Source organism: Cebus imitator, unplaced genomic scaffold (genome assembly GCF_001604975.1).
Source record: "Cebus imitator isolate Cc_AM_T3 unplaced genomic scaffold, Cebus_imitator-1.0 Scaffold281, whole genome shotgun sequence".
NCBI classification, from domain to species: domain Eukaryota; kingdom Metazoa; phylum Chordata; class Mammalia; order Primates; family Cebidae; genus Cebus; species Cebus imitator.
Window position 1 is genome coordinate 335,162 of NW_016107596.1, and position 16,762 is coordinate 351,923.

At 41.3% G+C, this 16,762-nt stretch overlaps 1 protein-coding gene and 1 non-coding gene across 6 annotated transcripts in view; one reads left to right on the plus strand and one right to left on the minus strand.

Moving 5' to 3' along the window:
* Nucleotides 1-16,762, plus strand: part of RAF1 (Raf-1 proto-oncogene, serine/threonine kinase) — a 90,842-nt gene that overhangs the window by 45,050 nt on the left and 29,030 nt on the right. For 3 of the 5 annotated variants that reach the window (XM_017501437.2, XM_017501439.2, XM_017501436.2), the window contains one exon: nt 10,865-11,097. In XM_017501437.2, coding sequence (XP_017356926.1) covers nt 10,891-11,097 — 207 coding nt within the window. In that variant the 5' untranslated portion in view covers nt 10,865-10,890. Of the gene's footprint in view, nt 1-10,864; nt 11,098-16,762 lie in introns of those variants that run through there. The other 2 variants (XM_037728824.1, XM_037728825.1) reach the window with 1 other exon arrangement.
* On the minus strand, nt 2,353-2,456 carry LOC119467357. Its single transcript, XR_005195903.1, has one exon. It is a non-coding gene; the product is annotated as a small nucleolar RNA U13 (small nucleolar RNA).

A 16,762-nucleotide genomic window follows, 5' to 3' on the forward strand; every position in this document is an offset into this window, starting at 1 on the left:
AAAAAAAAAAAAAAAAGTATTAAACATATACTAGCATATAACTGAGACTTTTTCCTTAGCATACTAGTTTTAATTTATATCTTGTACATATATCCCTTATAATCATTTTGTAAACCATGAATAGTATATATCCCCTGCTTTGGAAAACACTATGGTGCTATTTTATTAATGTTGTTCAACCACCTTGAATATCTCAAGACCTAGCACAGGTTTTACCATTCACCACCTCCACAGGGGAGAGAATATACTTAAAGGGGCTAACTTTGAAAATGTAGGCTATTTCCTTCCCTTCTTTCTTCCTCCTTCCCTCCCTTCTTCCCTCTCTTTGCTCTTCCTCCAGCTGCTTTCTGCCCATCCTCCCTCTCTGGCACCCTCAAGAGAAGAAAAGGTGATTGTGTAGATAATAGTTGGAGACTGCTAGAAAGGGTCACATAATTATGGATTCTTGTGTCTGGTGCACGTTGTCATCCAGGGATTTCCCTCCGTTGGCCTTCTGGGGATTTCCTTCGCTTTCCTGTGCTGAATGTCCTGTTTCCTATATCCTAAGTCTCTCTCTTGCTTTATTCACCTGACAAATCCCTTGAGAAATGAATCATGGAGGTTCAAATTTTTGTAATTGTGAATGTTAGAAAATATGTCTCTAGTTCTGTCCCTCACTGATAGTTTTGATGGTTATTCTAAATTGGGGATAGTTTTCCTTCAGAATATAGGACACTTTGTTCCATTATGTCTTCTAGTGTTGTTGAGGAGTTTGAAGTCATTCTAATTCCTGATATATTTTTTTTTCTTTTGAGACACTGTTTCACTCTTGTTGCCCAGGCTGGAGTGCAATGGCACGATCCTGGCTCACTGCAACCTCTGCCTCCTGGGTTCAGGTGATTCTCCTGCCTCAGCCTCCCGAATAACTGGGATTACAGGCACATGCCACCATGCATGGCTAATTTTTGTATTTTTTAGTAGAGACGGGGTTTCACCATGTTGGCCAGGCTGGTCTCGGAACTCCTGACCTCATGATCCACCCGCCTCGGCCTCCCAAAGTGCTGGGATTACGGGTGTGAGCCACCGTGCCTGGCCTGTATTCCGCCCCCCCCGCCCAGAAACGGGGTTTCACCATGTTGGCCAGGCTGGTCTTGAACTCCTGACCTCAGGTGACCCGCCCGCCTCGGCCTCCCAGAGTGCTGGGATTACAGGCGTGAGCCACCGTGCCCGGCCCGTATATGTATATATTTTTTAACTGTAAAAGTTTATAGAATCCTCCATTATGGTAAAATTTAATGTGTTAGGCATTTGATAGGCTAATTTAATCTGATAGTTAAAAGTTCTTCCATTGTGGATTGTGGGTTTTTTCTTTTTTCTTTTCCTTCCTTTTTTTTGAGACAGAGATTTGTTTTGTCACCAGGTGCCAGGCTAGAGTGCAGTGGAGCGATCTCGGCTCACTGCAACCTTCACCTCCCAGGTTCAAGCAATTCTGCTTCAGCCTCCCGAGTAGCTGGGACTACAGGCGCACGCCACCATGCCCAGCTAATTTTTGTATTTTTAGTAGAGATGAGGTTTCACCATGTTGGCCAGGATCACCATGTTGGCCAGGATGGTCTCGATCTCTTGACCTCGTGATCGCCCTCCTCGGCCTCCCAAAGTGCTGGGATTACAAGTGTGAGCCACCGTGTCCAGCCTTTTCCTTTCTTCCTACCCCTGCCCCCCAAGACAGGGTCTCCCTCTGTTGCCCAAGCTGGAGTGTGGTGGCATAATCACAGCTCTTTGCAACCTTGACGTCCTGGGCTCAAGTGATCCTCCCACCTCAGCTCAGCCTATAGCTGGGAGTACAGGCATACACCACTGTGTTGGACTAATTTTTTATGTTTTTTTGTAGAGATGAGGTCTCACTGTGTTGTCCAGGCTGGTCTGGAACTCCTGGGTTCAAGTGATCCTCCTGCCTCACCCTCCCAAAGTGCTGGGATTACAGGCCATTATGGGTATTTTTCTCTGTGTGTTTTGGTCTTTATCGTCCATGTTCGAAGGTCTCCTGAAAAGTCTGATATTCGTTGACAACCTGTTTATTTTTTAAAAGGATAGGATTAAAAATGGATTGGAATCTTCGAGTGCATGGATGAGATTTGTTGTCTTTGAGCTTCACCGTAAGGTAAGGGAAACTAAACATTTTAGTTTCTTTGAGTTTGGTTACCTCACTGGAGAAAAGGCTACTGATTTCTGCACTCAAGGATTTAGTTAGTGTAGTTTGCAGAACAGTATCCATACTCTCAACTGTGTCTAGAATCCTCCAGTCAAGAGATCCTCTAATTTACCTTCTCCAGGAATATAAGCCTGGGACTACTTTTTTTTTTCTCCTCTTCACTTCAGGTGGGCAATGTGCCCATGTCATTATAAGGTTTGAAGGAGGTACATCTCAGACATGAGTGTGAAAACTCAGTCATCATACTTATAAACTATAAAAGGATCAGCCTGGAACTTCTTATTAGAAGGGTTTCAGAGAGCTCTTTGGGAACTAGGTTGTTGAATTCTACTTTTGTCAAAGGCGTATAAAAAGTACAAAATAGTCTCTTTTAAGTTGCTGATGGAAAGCTGACTAATGTGGAATTCTTAGAAAGATTATACCCACTGGTTTTGGTTGCCTTTATCAGTCTGTATCTTTACCCTCTCTAAACTTTTAGAAGCCTTTGTCACTTCTAAGAAAGATGAAGTAGTAAGACAGCCCTCCTTTTCCGGGTTAAACCTACCTCTCCCTGCCCCAACAGAGCACAAAAAAATAGATAGTGGTTCATTGCTTCAGAAAGCAAGTTTATTGTACAATTCACCCAAGTCTACTCTTTTTTTTTTTTTTTTTTGAGATGGAGTTTTGCCCTTGTTGCCCAGGCTGGAGTGCAGTGGCACAGTCTTGGCTCACTCCAGTCTCAGCCTTCCCAGTAGCTGGGATTACAGGCGCCTGCCACCACACCCAGCTAATTTTTGTATTTTTAGTAAAGACAGGGTTTCACCATGTTGACCAGATTGGTCTCGATCTCTTGACTTCATGATCCACCCCGCTTGACCTCCCAAAGTGCTGGAATTATCGGTGTGAGCCACCATGGCTGGCCCAAGTCTACTCTTAAAATATTAAAAACGTTCTGCAATCTCAGCTACTCAGGAGGCTGAAGCAGTAGGATTGCTTGAGCCCAGGAGTTTGGATCCAGCCTGGGCAACATAGCAAGATCCCATGTCTAAAAATAAAGTAAAAATAAACAACATTATAGTGGCAGAACTTCCACATAATTCTTACCTTTGACTCAGTAATCCCATGTCTAGGGTAGTAAGCAAAGTACCCATATACTAGGGGATGTCTATTTTAGTTCCCTGTTAGGACAAATAAGGCACACCATTGTTTGTAAGATACAAGATTGTAAAATTGGAAAAAAAAAATGCCTTAAAAATAGATAAAAAGTAAGTCATGTCTAACACAGTGGAGTATGTTTAGATAATTTATTATTATTATTTTGAGACAGAGTCTTGCTTTGTCTCCCAGGCTGGAGTGCAATGGCGCGATTTTGGCTCACTGCAAGCTCTGCCTCCTGGGTTCAAGTGATTCTCCTACCTCAGCCTTCCAATTAGCTGGGATTACAGGCACCCACCGCCACACATGTCTAACTTTTTGTATTCTTTTAGTAGCGATGGAGTTTCACCATGCTGGCCAGGCTAGTCTCAAACTCTGACCTCAGGTAATCCATCTGTCTCAGCCTCCCAAAGTGCTGGGATTACAGGCGTGAGCCACCGTGCCCAGCCTGATGAGACAATTTATTATCAAATACTTAAAATTAAATCAAATTATTTATTTATTTATTTTGGTTTGTTTGTTTGTTTTTTTAAATACAGAATCTCACTCTTTTACCCAGGCTGGAGTGCAGTGGCGCTATCTTGGCTCACTGCAACCTCTACCTCCCGGGTTCAAGCAGTTCTCCTGCCTCAGCTTCCCAAGTAGCTGGGACTACAGGCACGTGCCACTACGCCCAGCTAATTTTTGTATTTTTAGTAGAGATGGGGTTTCACCATGTTGGCCAGGATGGTCTCAATCTCTTGACCTCATGATCTGCCCGCCTCGGCCTCCCAAAGCCCTAGGATTATAGGTGTGGGCCACCACACCCAGTCTACTTTTTTTTTTTAATGCTTATCTTTTTCCAGCAGTATGGTTTACTTTTAATATTATACTACACATACAGTACTTGGAAGTATTGGTGATAGATGACACTAACCTTATTCTTATGTTACAGAAAATGACTTAAGTACCCGTGTGTGTGTGTGTGTGTGTGTGTGTGTGTGTGTGTGTGTGTGTGTGTGTGTGTGTGTGTGTGTGTGTGTGTGTGAGAGAGAGGGAGGGAGGGAGAGAGAGAGAAAGAGAGAGAAAGAAAGAGAAAGATGGGGCCTCACTGTGTTGTCCAGATGGCATTCAATGGCTATTGACAGGTGCAGTTATGCTCTATAGCCTTGAACTCATGGCCTCAAGAGATCCTGAGTAATCTCCTGAGTAGCTGTGGGTAAATATTCTTTCAATGAGGCCTTTAGCCAATGTATTGGGGCAGCATTCTTTCCTCGGAGGTCTTGTTTTAAATCAGTCCTGCCTTAAATTGTTCAAATTTTAGTTCTGTGGCTTTCAGTCTGAGGTAATTTTCAGTGTATTTGTATTAGAAACATTCCTGTATTTGTGTAGTGGTGGTTGTGAAATGTGAAGTTAAATCTTTAAATAGTTAATAGATACTGTTAGATTGCTGTACTGTTGTGGTTTATAGTCTTCACTATGAGAATAGATTACCTCAAATGCTTGTACTAGATATTTTGTCTTTTTAATTTTACGAATCTGGCCCGAAACGGTAGCTTACGCCTTTAATCCCAGCACTTTGGGAGACCAAGGTGAGTGGATCACCTGAGGTCAGGAGTTTAAGACCAGCCTGGGCAACATGGTGAAACCCTATCTCTGCTAAAAATACAAAATTAGCCGGGCATGGTGGCGTGCACCTGTGATCCCAGCTACTCGGGAGACTGAGACAAGAGAATCACTTGAACCCGGGAGGCGGAGGTTGCAGTGAGCAGAGATTGCACCCCTGCACTCCAGCCTGGGCAACAGAGCGAGACTCCACCTCAAAAAATAAAAATAAAAAAATAAATTTTACAAACCTGACGTTAAAAATAGTTTTTATATTTGTGTTTCCCTACTTTATACATAAACACGATTGTTGGCCTTTGTATTGCTTTTCTGTGAATTTAATTTCCTGTTTTTTTCCATGGCATTCATCTTTCCATGGCAATCATCCTAATTTTTAGGAGCTCTTTGTTTTTGTTTTATTTATTTATTTTTTTCAGTTGGAGTCTTGCTCTGATGCCCAGGCTGGAGTGCAGTGACATGATCTCGGCTCACTGCAGCCTCCATCTCCTGGGTTCAAGCTATTCTTCTGCCTTAGCCTCCCAAGTAGCTGGGATTACAGGCAGCCGCCACCATGCCTGGCTGTTTTTTGTAGCTTTAATAGAGACGGGTTTCGCCATGTTGGCCAGGCTGTTGTCGAGCTCCTGACCTCAGGTGATCCATCCACCCCGGCCTCCCAGAGGTCTGAGATTACAGGCGTGAGTCACTGTGCCAGACCAATATGTCTCTCTCTTTAAATGATCTTGTCCAACGTGACAAATTTTTCCATTCATAAGAACTTTTCTGTGGAACTGTGAAAGACCTTTCACATGCAGAAGCTGATTTCCACTTTGGCTTGTTTTAGTATGTGTCCAGGTTATGTGTGTATGTGTGTCTGTGTATACATCTTTTAACATGGAGCATTTAGCCAGAGAGAGAAATTACAGTATTAAAAGCTAGATCTATTCTTTTTTTTTTTTTTAAGACAAGTATTTGCTCTTGTTGCCCAGGCTGGAGTGCAACAATGACATGATCCCAACTCACCACAACCTCTGCCCTCCAGGTTCAAGTGATTCTGCTGCCTCTGCCTCCCAAGTAGCTGGGATTATAGGCATGCACCACCACGCCCGGCTAATTTTGTATTTTTAGTAGAGATGAGGTTTCTCCATGTTGGTCAGGCTGGTCTCGAACTCCCGACCTCAGGTAATATGTCTGCCTTGGCTTTCCAGAGTATTGGGATTACAGGCATGAGTCACCATGCCTGGCCAGCTAGATCTATTCTTATATTTGAGAGTATCAACAGGGTTTCTGAGTATCTCCATTTATGATTGAAATATGTTGCTATCTGATTTTTTTTAGAAGATGCGTTTTATCCCTTGTTTTCAGATGTCTACCCTGATTTTCAGATGTCTGCCCTCATTTTTCAGATGTTTGCCTTGATAAATTCTAAGATGTTTACCTTAGTAGAATTTTCTGTGATGAACAGGTTAGAGTTGTACCCATCTTCCTTGAGACAACTTGTAGGGCCGTTGAAGCAGCATTGTCTGCTAACTTTAGTATGTTCTGCAAATGTGTATGCGTATGAGTATGTGCCATGAAAATGGTTAGGAAGGCTGGGCACAGTAGCTCACTGCTGTAATCCCAGCACTTTGGGAGGCCGAGGTGGGTAGATCACCTGAAGTCAGGAGTTCGAGACCAACCTGGCAAATGTAGAAAACCCTGTCTTTACTAAAAATACAAAAATTAGCCAGGCATGGTGGCACATGCCTGTAATCTCAGCTACTTGGGAGGCTGGGGTAGGAGAATCACTTGAACTTGGGAGGCAGAAGTTGCGGTGAGCCATGATCACACCACTGCATGCCAGCCTGGGTGACAGAGCAAGACTCTGTCTCAAAAAAAAAAAAAAAAAGAAAAAATGATTAGGAAACATTAACTTAGCTTGCCTCTTAAGCTGTAAGTGATCTTGATATGGAGATAGAAAATAAAATGCTATGAAGGACACATAATCTAAAACTTGAATTAAAGTAGGTATATTTTTATTTTGTCACTTTTTATTAGAAGTTATTGTATGTTCTCTACTAAGTATCAGCACTATATTTTGACTGACTGCAAGACTTAGACTTTATTGTAAAATTACTGTTCTTAGACTAAGGTTACATTTAAGGCTTGTCAGTGAGGTCTTCACCAATGAATTGTAGTCAGTTGATTCCAATACAGTCTTCCCCCACAGCTGAATATAGAATAAAATCTATTGCAAGCTGGGTGCAGGGGTGCACATGTGGCAGGACCGCTTGAGCCTAGGAGTTCAAGACCAGCCTGGGCAAATAGTGAGACCTTATCTCAATTGAAATATGTATGTATATAAAAAATAAAATTCATTACAGTTCATCTTCCTGGAAGACAAAATATTGTTTTTTTTAATTAATTTTTTTTTTTTTTTTAAATTTAGAGATTGGTTCTTGCTCTGTTGACCGGGCTTGTCTCGAACTCCTGGCCTCAAGCGATCCTCCCATCTTGGCCTCCAAAGTGCTGGGATTACAGGTGTGAACAGCTGTGCCTGGCCAACAAAGTATTTTTAAAGATGTACCACCACATGAAGATTTAATTCACATTTAATAGTTCTTGACAGGAATTTTCAATTTAAAAACATTACTTTTTTGTAGCATTATTCTGGCTTTTCACTTAATTTAGTAAATATTTGAGTACCTTTATATTCCAGATACTGAGCAAGATTGTCAGAGTTCTGCCCTTATAGAGCAGAAAGAAGGTAGGGGGACTGACTGAAACTTGAAAACTGTCTAACTTAAGTACTATGCAGAAAATGAAACAGCATTAATTGGCAGAAGGAGAGCAGGCTATTTCAGCTAGTGTGGTTAGGGAAAGCCTCCCTAAAGAGATGTCTCTTGAGTAGAGACAAGATGTGAAAAATCCAGCTTACCTGTTTCTGGGGTTTCAGTCTTCCAAGTGAAGAGAAAATGGTTCAGAAGTCTTGAGGCACAAAGTCTGGCATGTTCTGAAAGCAGGCCTTTGGAGGCCTTCTCAAGGAGTTTAGATTTTATTCTGAGGTTTAAACAGGAGTGACACAATGAGTATGCTTGTTCAGGCTGTTACATGGATGATTAGGCGCCATTATCATTTCAGGCTAGTGAGATGGCTCAGATGCTTCCTTCTGTCTCTTCCCTCATCTATTTCTCTCTCATATGGGCTTAAGCTCCTCCATCTTTTCCTTCTTAGTTGGGAAAAAAACCCCAAACATCTAGAGAAAAGAGGAGCTATATGTACTCCTGAAAAGCAGCCACACAGTAACCTGGGGATAGAGTTAGGTAGGTGTGAGTCAAGGTTCAGGTTGGGGTTTAGAGGCAGGAGGCAGCGAGATCTTTTTCTGCCATGCTGTCTTACAGAAATAAAATATGCCGATAGAAGTTTATAGTGTAATAGTAAAATATAAAAATTAAGTAATGGGCCGGGCGCGGTGGCTCACGCCTATAATCCCAGCACTTTGGGAGGCCGAGACGGGTGGATCATGAGGTCAAGAGATCGAGACCATCCTGGTCAACATGGTGAAACCCCGTCTCTACTAAAAATACAAAAATTAGCTGGGCATAGTGGTGCATGCCTGTAGTCCCAGCTACTCGGGAGGCTGAGGCAGGAGAACTGCTTGAACCCAGGAGGCAGAGGTTGCGGTGAGCCAAGATCGCGCCATTGCACTCCAGCCTGGGTAACAAAAAGCGAAACTCTGTCTCAAAAAAAAAAAAAAAATTAAGTAATGTAGAAAATAAAAATCCGTCACAGTCCTGTTAACACTTTAATTCTTGAGTTTCCTACCCATATATGTATTTCTAGATTTCCTCTCTCTTTGTAGGTTAATATTGAAGAGGTTCAAACTATGTATTTTAGTTTTTGTTGTTGTTGTTGTCTTGTATGTCTTTTCCCATCTCTGCATATATGGATCTACTTCATTTACCACATGGATGTTAACATGATTTATTAAATTCCCTGTTAAGTATTTGGTCTTTACCCCAATTTTTCAAGGATATGAACAGTGCTGCAAGGAATATGCTTACACATGTTTTTATATACTTGTCTTAGGCTTCTGTAGGACAAATTTCTGGAGTAGAATACTAGATCATTTTTTAAGAATATTTCAGACTTTTATTAGATATTACCATATTCTTCCCCAAAAAGGATGTACCAAAACTGTATGAGAATAACTCCATGTTGTGATCTTAAGTTGTCTCTAAACCTCTTTGGTTTTCTCAACTGCCACCTAAGAATACTAAATATCTAACCGCCCTCTTGATTTGGGCATGTGATGTGATTTAACACACAGTGGATTTTCAATTAGAAACTTTTGTTGAAAACAAGGTTTGGATTCTGTGGTCCTTAATTGTAGACCATTTCAGCTCTGACTAAAATTATTTGAGTGTCAGTGTTCTGTATGGGAAGGTAAGGGCTATGGAGTCAGTGCATCCCACTTCAGAATCCCTGTTTGCCGCTTACAAGCTGTGTGTGTGAGAATTTTCTCAACTATAAAATGGGGATATAATTCCTACCTAGAGTAACAGTGTAAGTATTAAGGTGGATAATGATTGGAATGTATGCTATGTATCGTGCCTCATAATAGCAAGCTTTTAGTAAATGGTAGCTATTGTTAATAGTAAAACAAGTTTCTGAAGGAGGAAGGCTTAAAAGATGGAATTCCTTATCAACCTCAAAGTTTTCTAAAGGAGGAAACCCCACCTCCCTTACTTCTGCATGGTTTCTGACCATGAACTGAACTCAGAATGAACTGAACTGAACTCTGAGCGCTGAATGTTATGGTAGAAACTTGATGGACTTTAAATAGATATGGAATCTGGTTATTTTGCCCACTGCTGGGGTGTTCTTGGGCAAGTGGCATGACTTCTCTGTCCAAAAAAGAAAGGCTTTGCAGTTGCTCAACTTGTAGTCCCAGTACTTTGGGAGACCAAGGAAAGTGGATTGCCTGAGCTCAGGAGTTCAAGACCAGCCTGGGCAATATAGTGAGAGCCTTTCTATACAAAAAATGTTTTTAAAAATTAGCTAGGCATGGTGATGTGCATCTATGGTCCCAGCTACTTGGGAAGCTGAGGTAGGAGGATCATTTGAGCCTAGAAAATGGAGGCTGGAGTGAGCTGTGATCATGCCACTGCACTTCAACCTGGGCAACAGAGCAAGACCTTGTCTCAGAAAATAATTAAAGAAAGTGTGGATGGAGGAAGGGATTAAAAATCTTTGGGGTTCTTATACAAATTAGATAAATTATAAAGTGTCTAAAATACATCCTAGAAGTATTAGTTTTTCTTCCTTGAAGTCATAAATTATGACTTACACTTTTTTGTAGTTATTCCTTACAGTACTAATGTGTTGCTCACACTCAAGGGTAGTTGCTCAGGAAGAAAGGAAATGTAATCGAAAAACTATTAGACTAGAAGTCTTGAGACCTGGACTCATGTTCCAGGTTGGCTTTTTTTTTGTTGAGTCTCGCTCTTGTTGCCCAGCCTGGAGTACAGTGATGCGATATGAGCTCACTGCAACCTCTGCCTCCTGGGTTCAAGTGATTCTCCTACGTCAGCCTCCCCAGTAGTTGGGATGACAGGCACCTACCACCATGCCTGGCTATTTTTGTATTTTTAGTAGAGACGAGGTTTTACCATGTTAACCTGGCTGGTCTCCAACTCCTGCCCTCAAGTGATGCGCTGGCCTCAACCTCCCAAAGTGCTGGGATTATGGGCATGAGCCTGTGCCTGGTCCCTTGTTAAATCTTTTAACTGCTGGTCCCATTTCCCTCATCTGTGAAATATTTTATGGAAATAGACTATTAAAGAGATGCTGATTATTTAAGCAGAAGGACTTATTAAAAACCACATAGTGCTGTTTTCATGATTACTCTTTATATATTATATTCTTGGGTTAAATACTTTTGTTTCTAGAGTTACAGTTATTTGTGTTTCTTACCAGGTTTAAGAATTGTTTAAGCTGCATCAATGGAGCACATACAGGGAGCTTGGAAGACGATCAGCAATGGTTTTGGACTCAAAGATGCCGTGTTTGATGGCTCCAGCTGCATCTCTCCTACAATAGTTCAGCAGTTTGGCTATCAGCGCCGGGCATCAGATGATGGCAAACTCACAGATCCTTCGAAGACAAGCAACACTATCCGTGTTTTCTTGCCGAACAAGCAAAGAACAGTGGTATGTGAAAATTCTACTTAGGAAATTTAGCTATTTATCTGCCTATGGAACACATTAAGGATCATGTTGTTCAACTTATAGACAGGCAAAATATTCATTGTTATTTAGGGTCTTTATTAATTGTTTTTTTCTAACTGCAGATTTTTATTTCTTTATATTGCTGTTCCTTCCACACCCCCTATTTTTTCCCCACCTTTTAGCCTTCCTTCTGTTACTCTTGCCTGGAATGTGTTCCTTTGTACCACTTCATCCAAACAAGTTGTATATCTTATGGGTATAAAGTCTTTTCTTTGAAAAGTCCCTAGGCCTTTCCAACTATATTTTTGAAGACATTTTATTTCTTCTATTAAAATATTCACCTAAAGTTTTTTGAATATTATAATCAAATATAAAGAAGAAAGTAAAATTGCATAGAAAAAATTATTTTTGTATATTTCATAGGCCCAGGGCAAGTCTGGAGGGAACATATAAATCATAGAATCTTCTTTTTCAGGGCATTTACACCGGCCAGTTAGTTTTGCATAGTTTATTTTTGTATCGCGGCATCATGGCAGGATATTGCCACTAGGCTTTCTGACACAAAATTTCTTTTTTTTTGAGACAGATTCTCACTCTGTCATCCAGGCTGGAGTGCAGTGGTGCAATCTTAGCTCATTGCAACCTCTGCCTCCTGGGTTGAAGCAGTTCTCCTGCCTCAGCCTCCCAAGTAGCTGAGACTACAGGCACACGCCACCACGTGGTGCCTGGCTGATTTTTTTGTATTTTTGGTAGAGATGGGGTTTCACCATGTTGACCAGGCTGGTCCCAGACTCCTGACCTCAGGTAATCTGCCTGCCTCAGCCTCCCAAAGTGTTGGGATTACCAACGTGAGCCACTGCACCCAACCTGATACAGAACTGCAATTTTTCTAAGAATTTAGTACACAAAAAAGTTTTCTGGCTGGGCACGGTGATTCACGCCTGTAATCTCAGCACTTTGGGATGCCAAGATGGGCAGATTGCTTGAGCTCAGGAGTTCCAGACCAGTCTGGGCAACATGGCAAACCCTATCTCTACAAAAAAATTTAAAATGCAGGCCAGGCATGGTGGCTCATGCTTGTAATTCCAGCACTTTGGGAGGCCAAGGCCAACGCGTTACTCTAGGTCAGATGGGCCTGGCCAATGTGGTGAAACCCCATCTCTACTAAAAATACAAAAATTAGGCAAGATGTTGTGCATCTGTAATCCCAGCTACTTGGGAGGCTGAGGCAGAAGAATCACTTGAACACGAGAGTCAGGGGTTGCAGTGAGCTGGGATTGCGCCACTGTACTCCAGCCTGAGCGAAAAGCGAGGCTCTAAAAAAAGAAATAACAACAAAAAAGTAGCCAGGCATGGTGGCATGTGTCTGTAGTCCTAGCTACTTGGGAGGCTGAGGTGGGAGGATGGCTTGAGCCCAGGAAGCAAAGGTTGCAGTGAGCTGAGATTGTATCACTTCACTCCAGCCTGGGTGACTGAGAGCCACTGTCTCCAAGGAAAAAAAAAATTTCTGCCATTATGGATAAAACAAAGACAACCACCTGGCCAAAACAGAAAAGTGAAACTGTACTGTACTGGTTTTGCTTGGTGGAACATTTGAGAAAACTTGAGTTCAAAACTTCCATGCCTCTTCCTTTCCCACCCTCTGTTCTTTGTGTAAAATCAGTGCATTGTGTTTATTCTGTATACTCAGGTGAAGCAAGTTCGTGAGGTTGGGAACCCCAGTACAGAATTTTCTCTGTTTGCCTCTAACAGTTTTACTCTTCCCAATTTGTTAATAAATGTTTTATACCTTTTTTGTGAACCTAAGGAGTTTCCCAAGTGTAGTGTTAGATACTGGGGAGCATTTTGAACTACAGGCAAAACTCAAAAGACCAATAAAAATTTGAGTGAGTTTATCTTTATCCCCCTTCCTAAAAATGAAAATGTTATAGCTGGCAAAATAAATAGTAATAATCTCCTGTATCTGAACAATGGTCTTTCATTTGCAAAGTGATTTTATCTACCATTTCTCATTAATTTTCTTTCTGACCTTAAATTGAGACGTCAGATAGGAAGTGTGTGTTACGCGAAGCTGAAGACCATTTGGTCATTGTTGTCTTCTTCAGAGGGTTATTGAAACTATCTTCTCCATCCCCATCTGCTACCATTTTGCCCAGAAGGCTGGAAAACTTAATTTGGCATAGTGATTAAGTGAATGAATCTTTAAAACAAGCAGACCCCAATTTAAATATTTGCATTGTCTTTTATTAGCTGTATCATTTAGACAAGTTCTGTACTTTATTGAACCTGTTTACTGATCTTTATGAAATGAAGCTTGTGCTTAGTACAGTGGCTGATTCATAAGTAAGGTGGTAGCTATGATTATTTCTTAGCTTTTTATACGTCTCTGTAGTCCTTGATCCCCTTTATTTGAGCACAGCTGGTGGTTGAAAACCAAGCTTGACTTCTCCTACAGCTTATGAGAAGGTTATAGCCTAGGTTAGTTTTGCCTGTTACTTTGGCTAAAGATTGGCCATCTAACTGTGGAAGAACTAGCATCTTTCACTAGGCACCTAGATTCAGGAAAGTGGTAGAGGAAGAGTCCCTTAGCTAGGCCAGCACCATCAGTCAGCCTTTTTTCCTCCTCACCAGGTCACTTCACTTTCTGAACCCAGAATGACTCTCATAATCACTCAGTAGGTTCTAGAAATTATTTAACTGATTTTAGCATGTATCCGTGGAGAGTTGTAAAGAGGAGAATGAGACAGTGGACGTGTATATGATTTAAATAATTTTAGATGTGATAGTCGGTTTTTTTGAGTGTTTTCTTGTAATTTTTATTTTCTAAACACGTGTGCCTCTTTGACTTCCTCATGTTACTGTTGCTCTTGCTGCTGCTGCTACTGCTTCTAGTTATTATTAGATGAGTGATTGACTGGAGCTGCGGACCACTACTATTAAAATCACCTGACCAGCAGGTTAAACTACAGATTCATTCTGTATGAATGGGCTTTATTCTAGACTAACTGAATCCGAATCCTTGGATGTGTTGGACAGGGAGATGGAATCTGTATTTTCACAAGCTTCTCTGAGGATTCTAATGCTGTCTACATTTGGGAACCTGACTGGATTAGACGATATTTAAAGAACTGTCCAGTTTGAAGTATGGCTTAATGAAGACTGATAATATAACAGATATCACTTTAGTGCTTAGAAAACATTGCTATACAGTATTTGATGCAGGTCATGATTCTGTTAGTGTATGTTTATTGCTCATCATTTTCCTCATTCTTAGTGTCTTCATAGTTCAGATCAGTATAGCTTACTTGTTTTGTTTCTGAAAAGCTGGAAGTTGGTAGGATCTTTCTCACAGTATCACTGCTTCAAGAAACTTTTAAAACAAACTTAATTTGGAACATTAAAAAATGTATACAGGCTGGGTGCAGAGGCTTGTCCCTGTAATCACAGCACTTTGAGAAACTGAGGTGGAAGGATTGCTTGAGCCCAGGAGTTTGAGACCAGCCTGGGCAATATAGTGAGATCTTGTCTCTACAAAAAAAAAATTAGCCAAGTTTGGTGCTGGCCACCTGTGGTCCCAATTGAGGCAGGAGGATCTCTTGAACTGAGGTGTCAAGGCTGTGTGAGTCATGATCATGCCATTGTATTCCAGCCTAGATGACAGAGCAAGACCCTGTCTCAGTGTATGTAATATATATTTTACACTCCACACACACGTGGAGAGAATAACAAATCTGATATACCCATTATCCACTTTAAACACTTAGCTAACCATGGCAGTCCTGCTTAATCTATGTTTTCACCCACTCCTTTCCAAATGTTTTGACACAAATCCCAGATATAATTTGTCTGAACTATTTTGGTGTGTACAAGAAACTTTTAAAGATTGTTGATTTTATTTATTTTTAAATAGGTGAAACATTCATATGAGCCAAAAGTATTGGGTGTCTCCTGCTCCTGTATCCCCATTTATTTTCCTCAGAGGTTTCCTGTGATCAATTTTTACCTATTCAAAGAATCAGTTGGTTTCCTCTTACCCTGTTGTTCACGACATTTCCTTTCTTCCACGTCTCTGAAGGAGAGGAAAACCATCAGTAGCTAAGGAGGCTATCAAAGACTCCAAAGGAACGTTTTTTTGTTTGGAAAACCTTGTCTTTACCCCCAGATGACTGATCCTCCTGGAGAATATTCCTCCCCTACTCCCATCACCTTCTGAATTTACCTGTTACAAGTTCAGATTCTTCTATACTGTACTCTCAATGTGGAGTCCATCTTTGGGCTTCAAAGAATGATTACTAGGTAGATAAGTCCCCACCAGTCCCTGGTAATAGCAAAGTAAAGCCTTGTGAAAAACTTATGTTGCCCCTCTGATGTTCAAATCCCTTAGGCTCACATGCACTCCCCTCTTTCCCAGATTGTTTTCTCTGCATTGCATCCAAATACTGTTCCCTGGTTTGGGACTTGGTAACTAGTTGGGCCCAGATACCTATGTCGTTTCTTAAGACCTTTTTCTGTTGTAAATCAGCCAGAGAAGGTTGGCTGGATTGGCATTGAGGTGGCTGTAGTAAAAGCCAAGATTAAGAACACGTTGGGCCTGTTGGAGCCCTGCTTTGCTTCCTTACCCCTCCCCACGTTGGGAGGGGCTGGGATGGCTGCTGTCAACTCAGAGGAGGAAACTTGCTATAGGCAGTTCACAAGCAATGCAAATCTATGTTTTGCCGTCCTTGCTGGCCATACTGACTCTAGTTGCCTTACTTTTGGTTACCTTTCTTGGCTTTAAAGTTAAAACATGGAGGGCTTTTTATCAAAACTCTTTAAAATTTAGTTCAATTTTTTTTTTTTTTGAAACAGAGTCTAGCTCTGTCACCCAGGCTGGAATGCAGTGCCACGATCTTGATTCACCGCAACCTCTGCCTCCTGGGTTCAAGTCATTCTCTTGCCTCAGCCTCCTGCATAGCTGGGATTATAGGCACCCACCACCATGCTCAGCTAATTTTTGTTTTTTTTGGTAGAGACGGGGTTTGACTGTGTTGGCCAGGCTGGTCTTGAGCTCCTGACCTCATGATCCACCTGCCTCGGCCACCCAAAGTGCTGGGATTACAAGCATGAGCCACCATGCCTGGCCTGTTAGTTCAATTTTTTTCTTATAGCTGACATTAATTATGAGTATCCTGGGCACTCACACTTCCCAGTAGGGTTCTGAGTACCTGCCTGGCTCTTTGAGGATTGAGTACAGGGAAATACAGAGAAGTATGTGCCAGTAAGACTACTTGGTATGGTGTGCACATATATTTAAACTAAGATTGGTGTTTGTCCCTACAGCAAGGCAGGCGTTCTATTTCTTCCACTTCCTGCTTTGTCTTAACTAGTGTTAAGTGTATGTGAGATGGAATTTTTATTAGAATGATCAGTCATTTTTGTTGAAAATAGGCTGAAGTACAATTTGATCATAAAAACTCATGTTTGTTTATAGATTAGATTAGTTTATTTCCTCTCTAATGAATCTAGTGAACATCCATGTGTGTACATTCTAATCACACAAATTAGAGATGTATAAAGGGAAAGCTTATTTTATCTTTCTTAACCACTGTGTCTTGATATAAACAGCTAAGTGTAAATCTTTCCACACTCAAATAACATATACAGATTT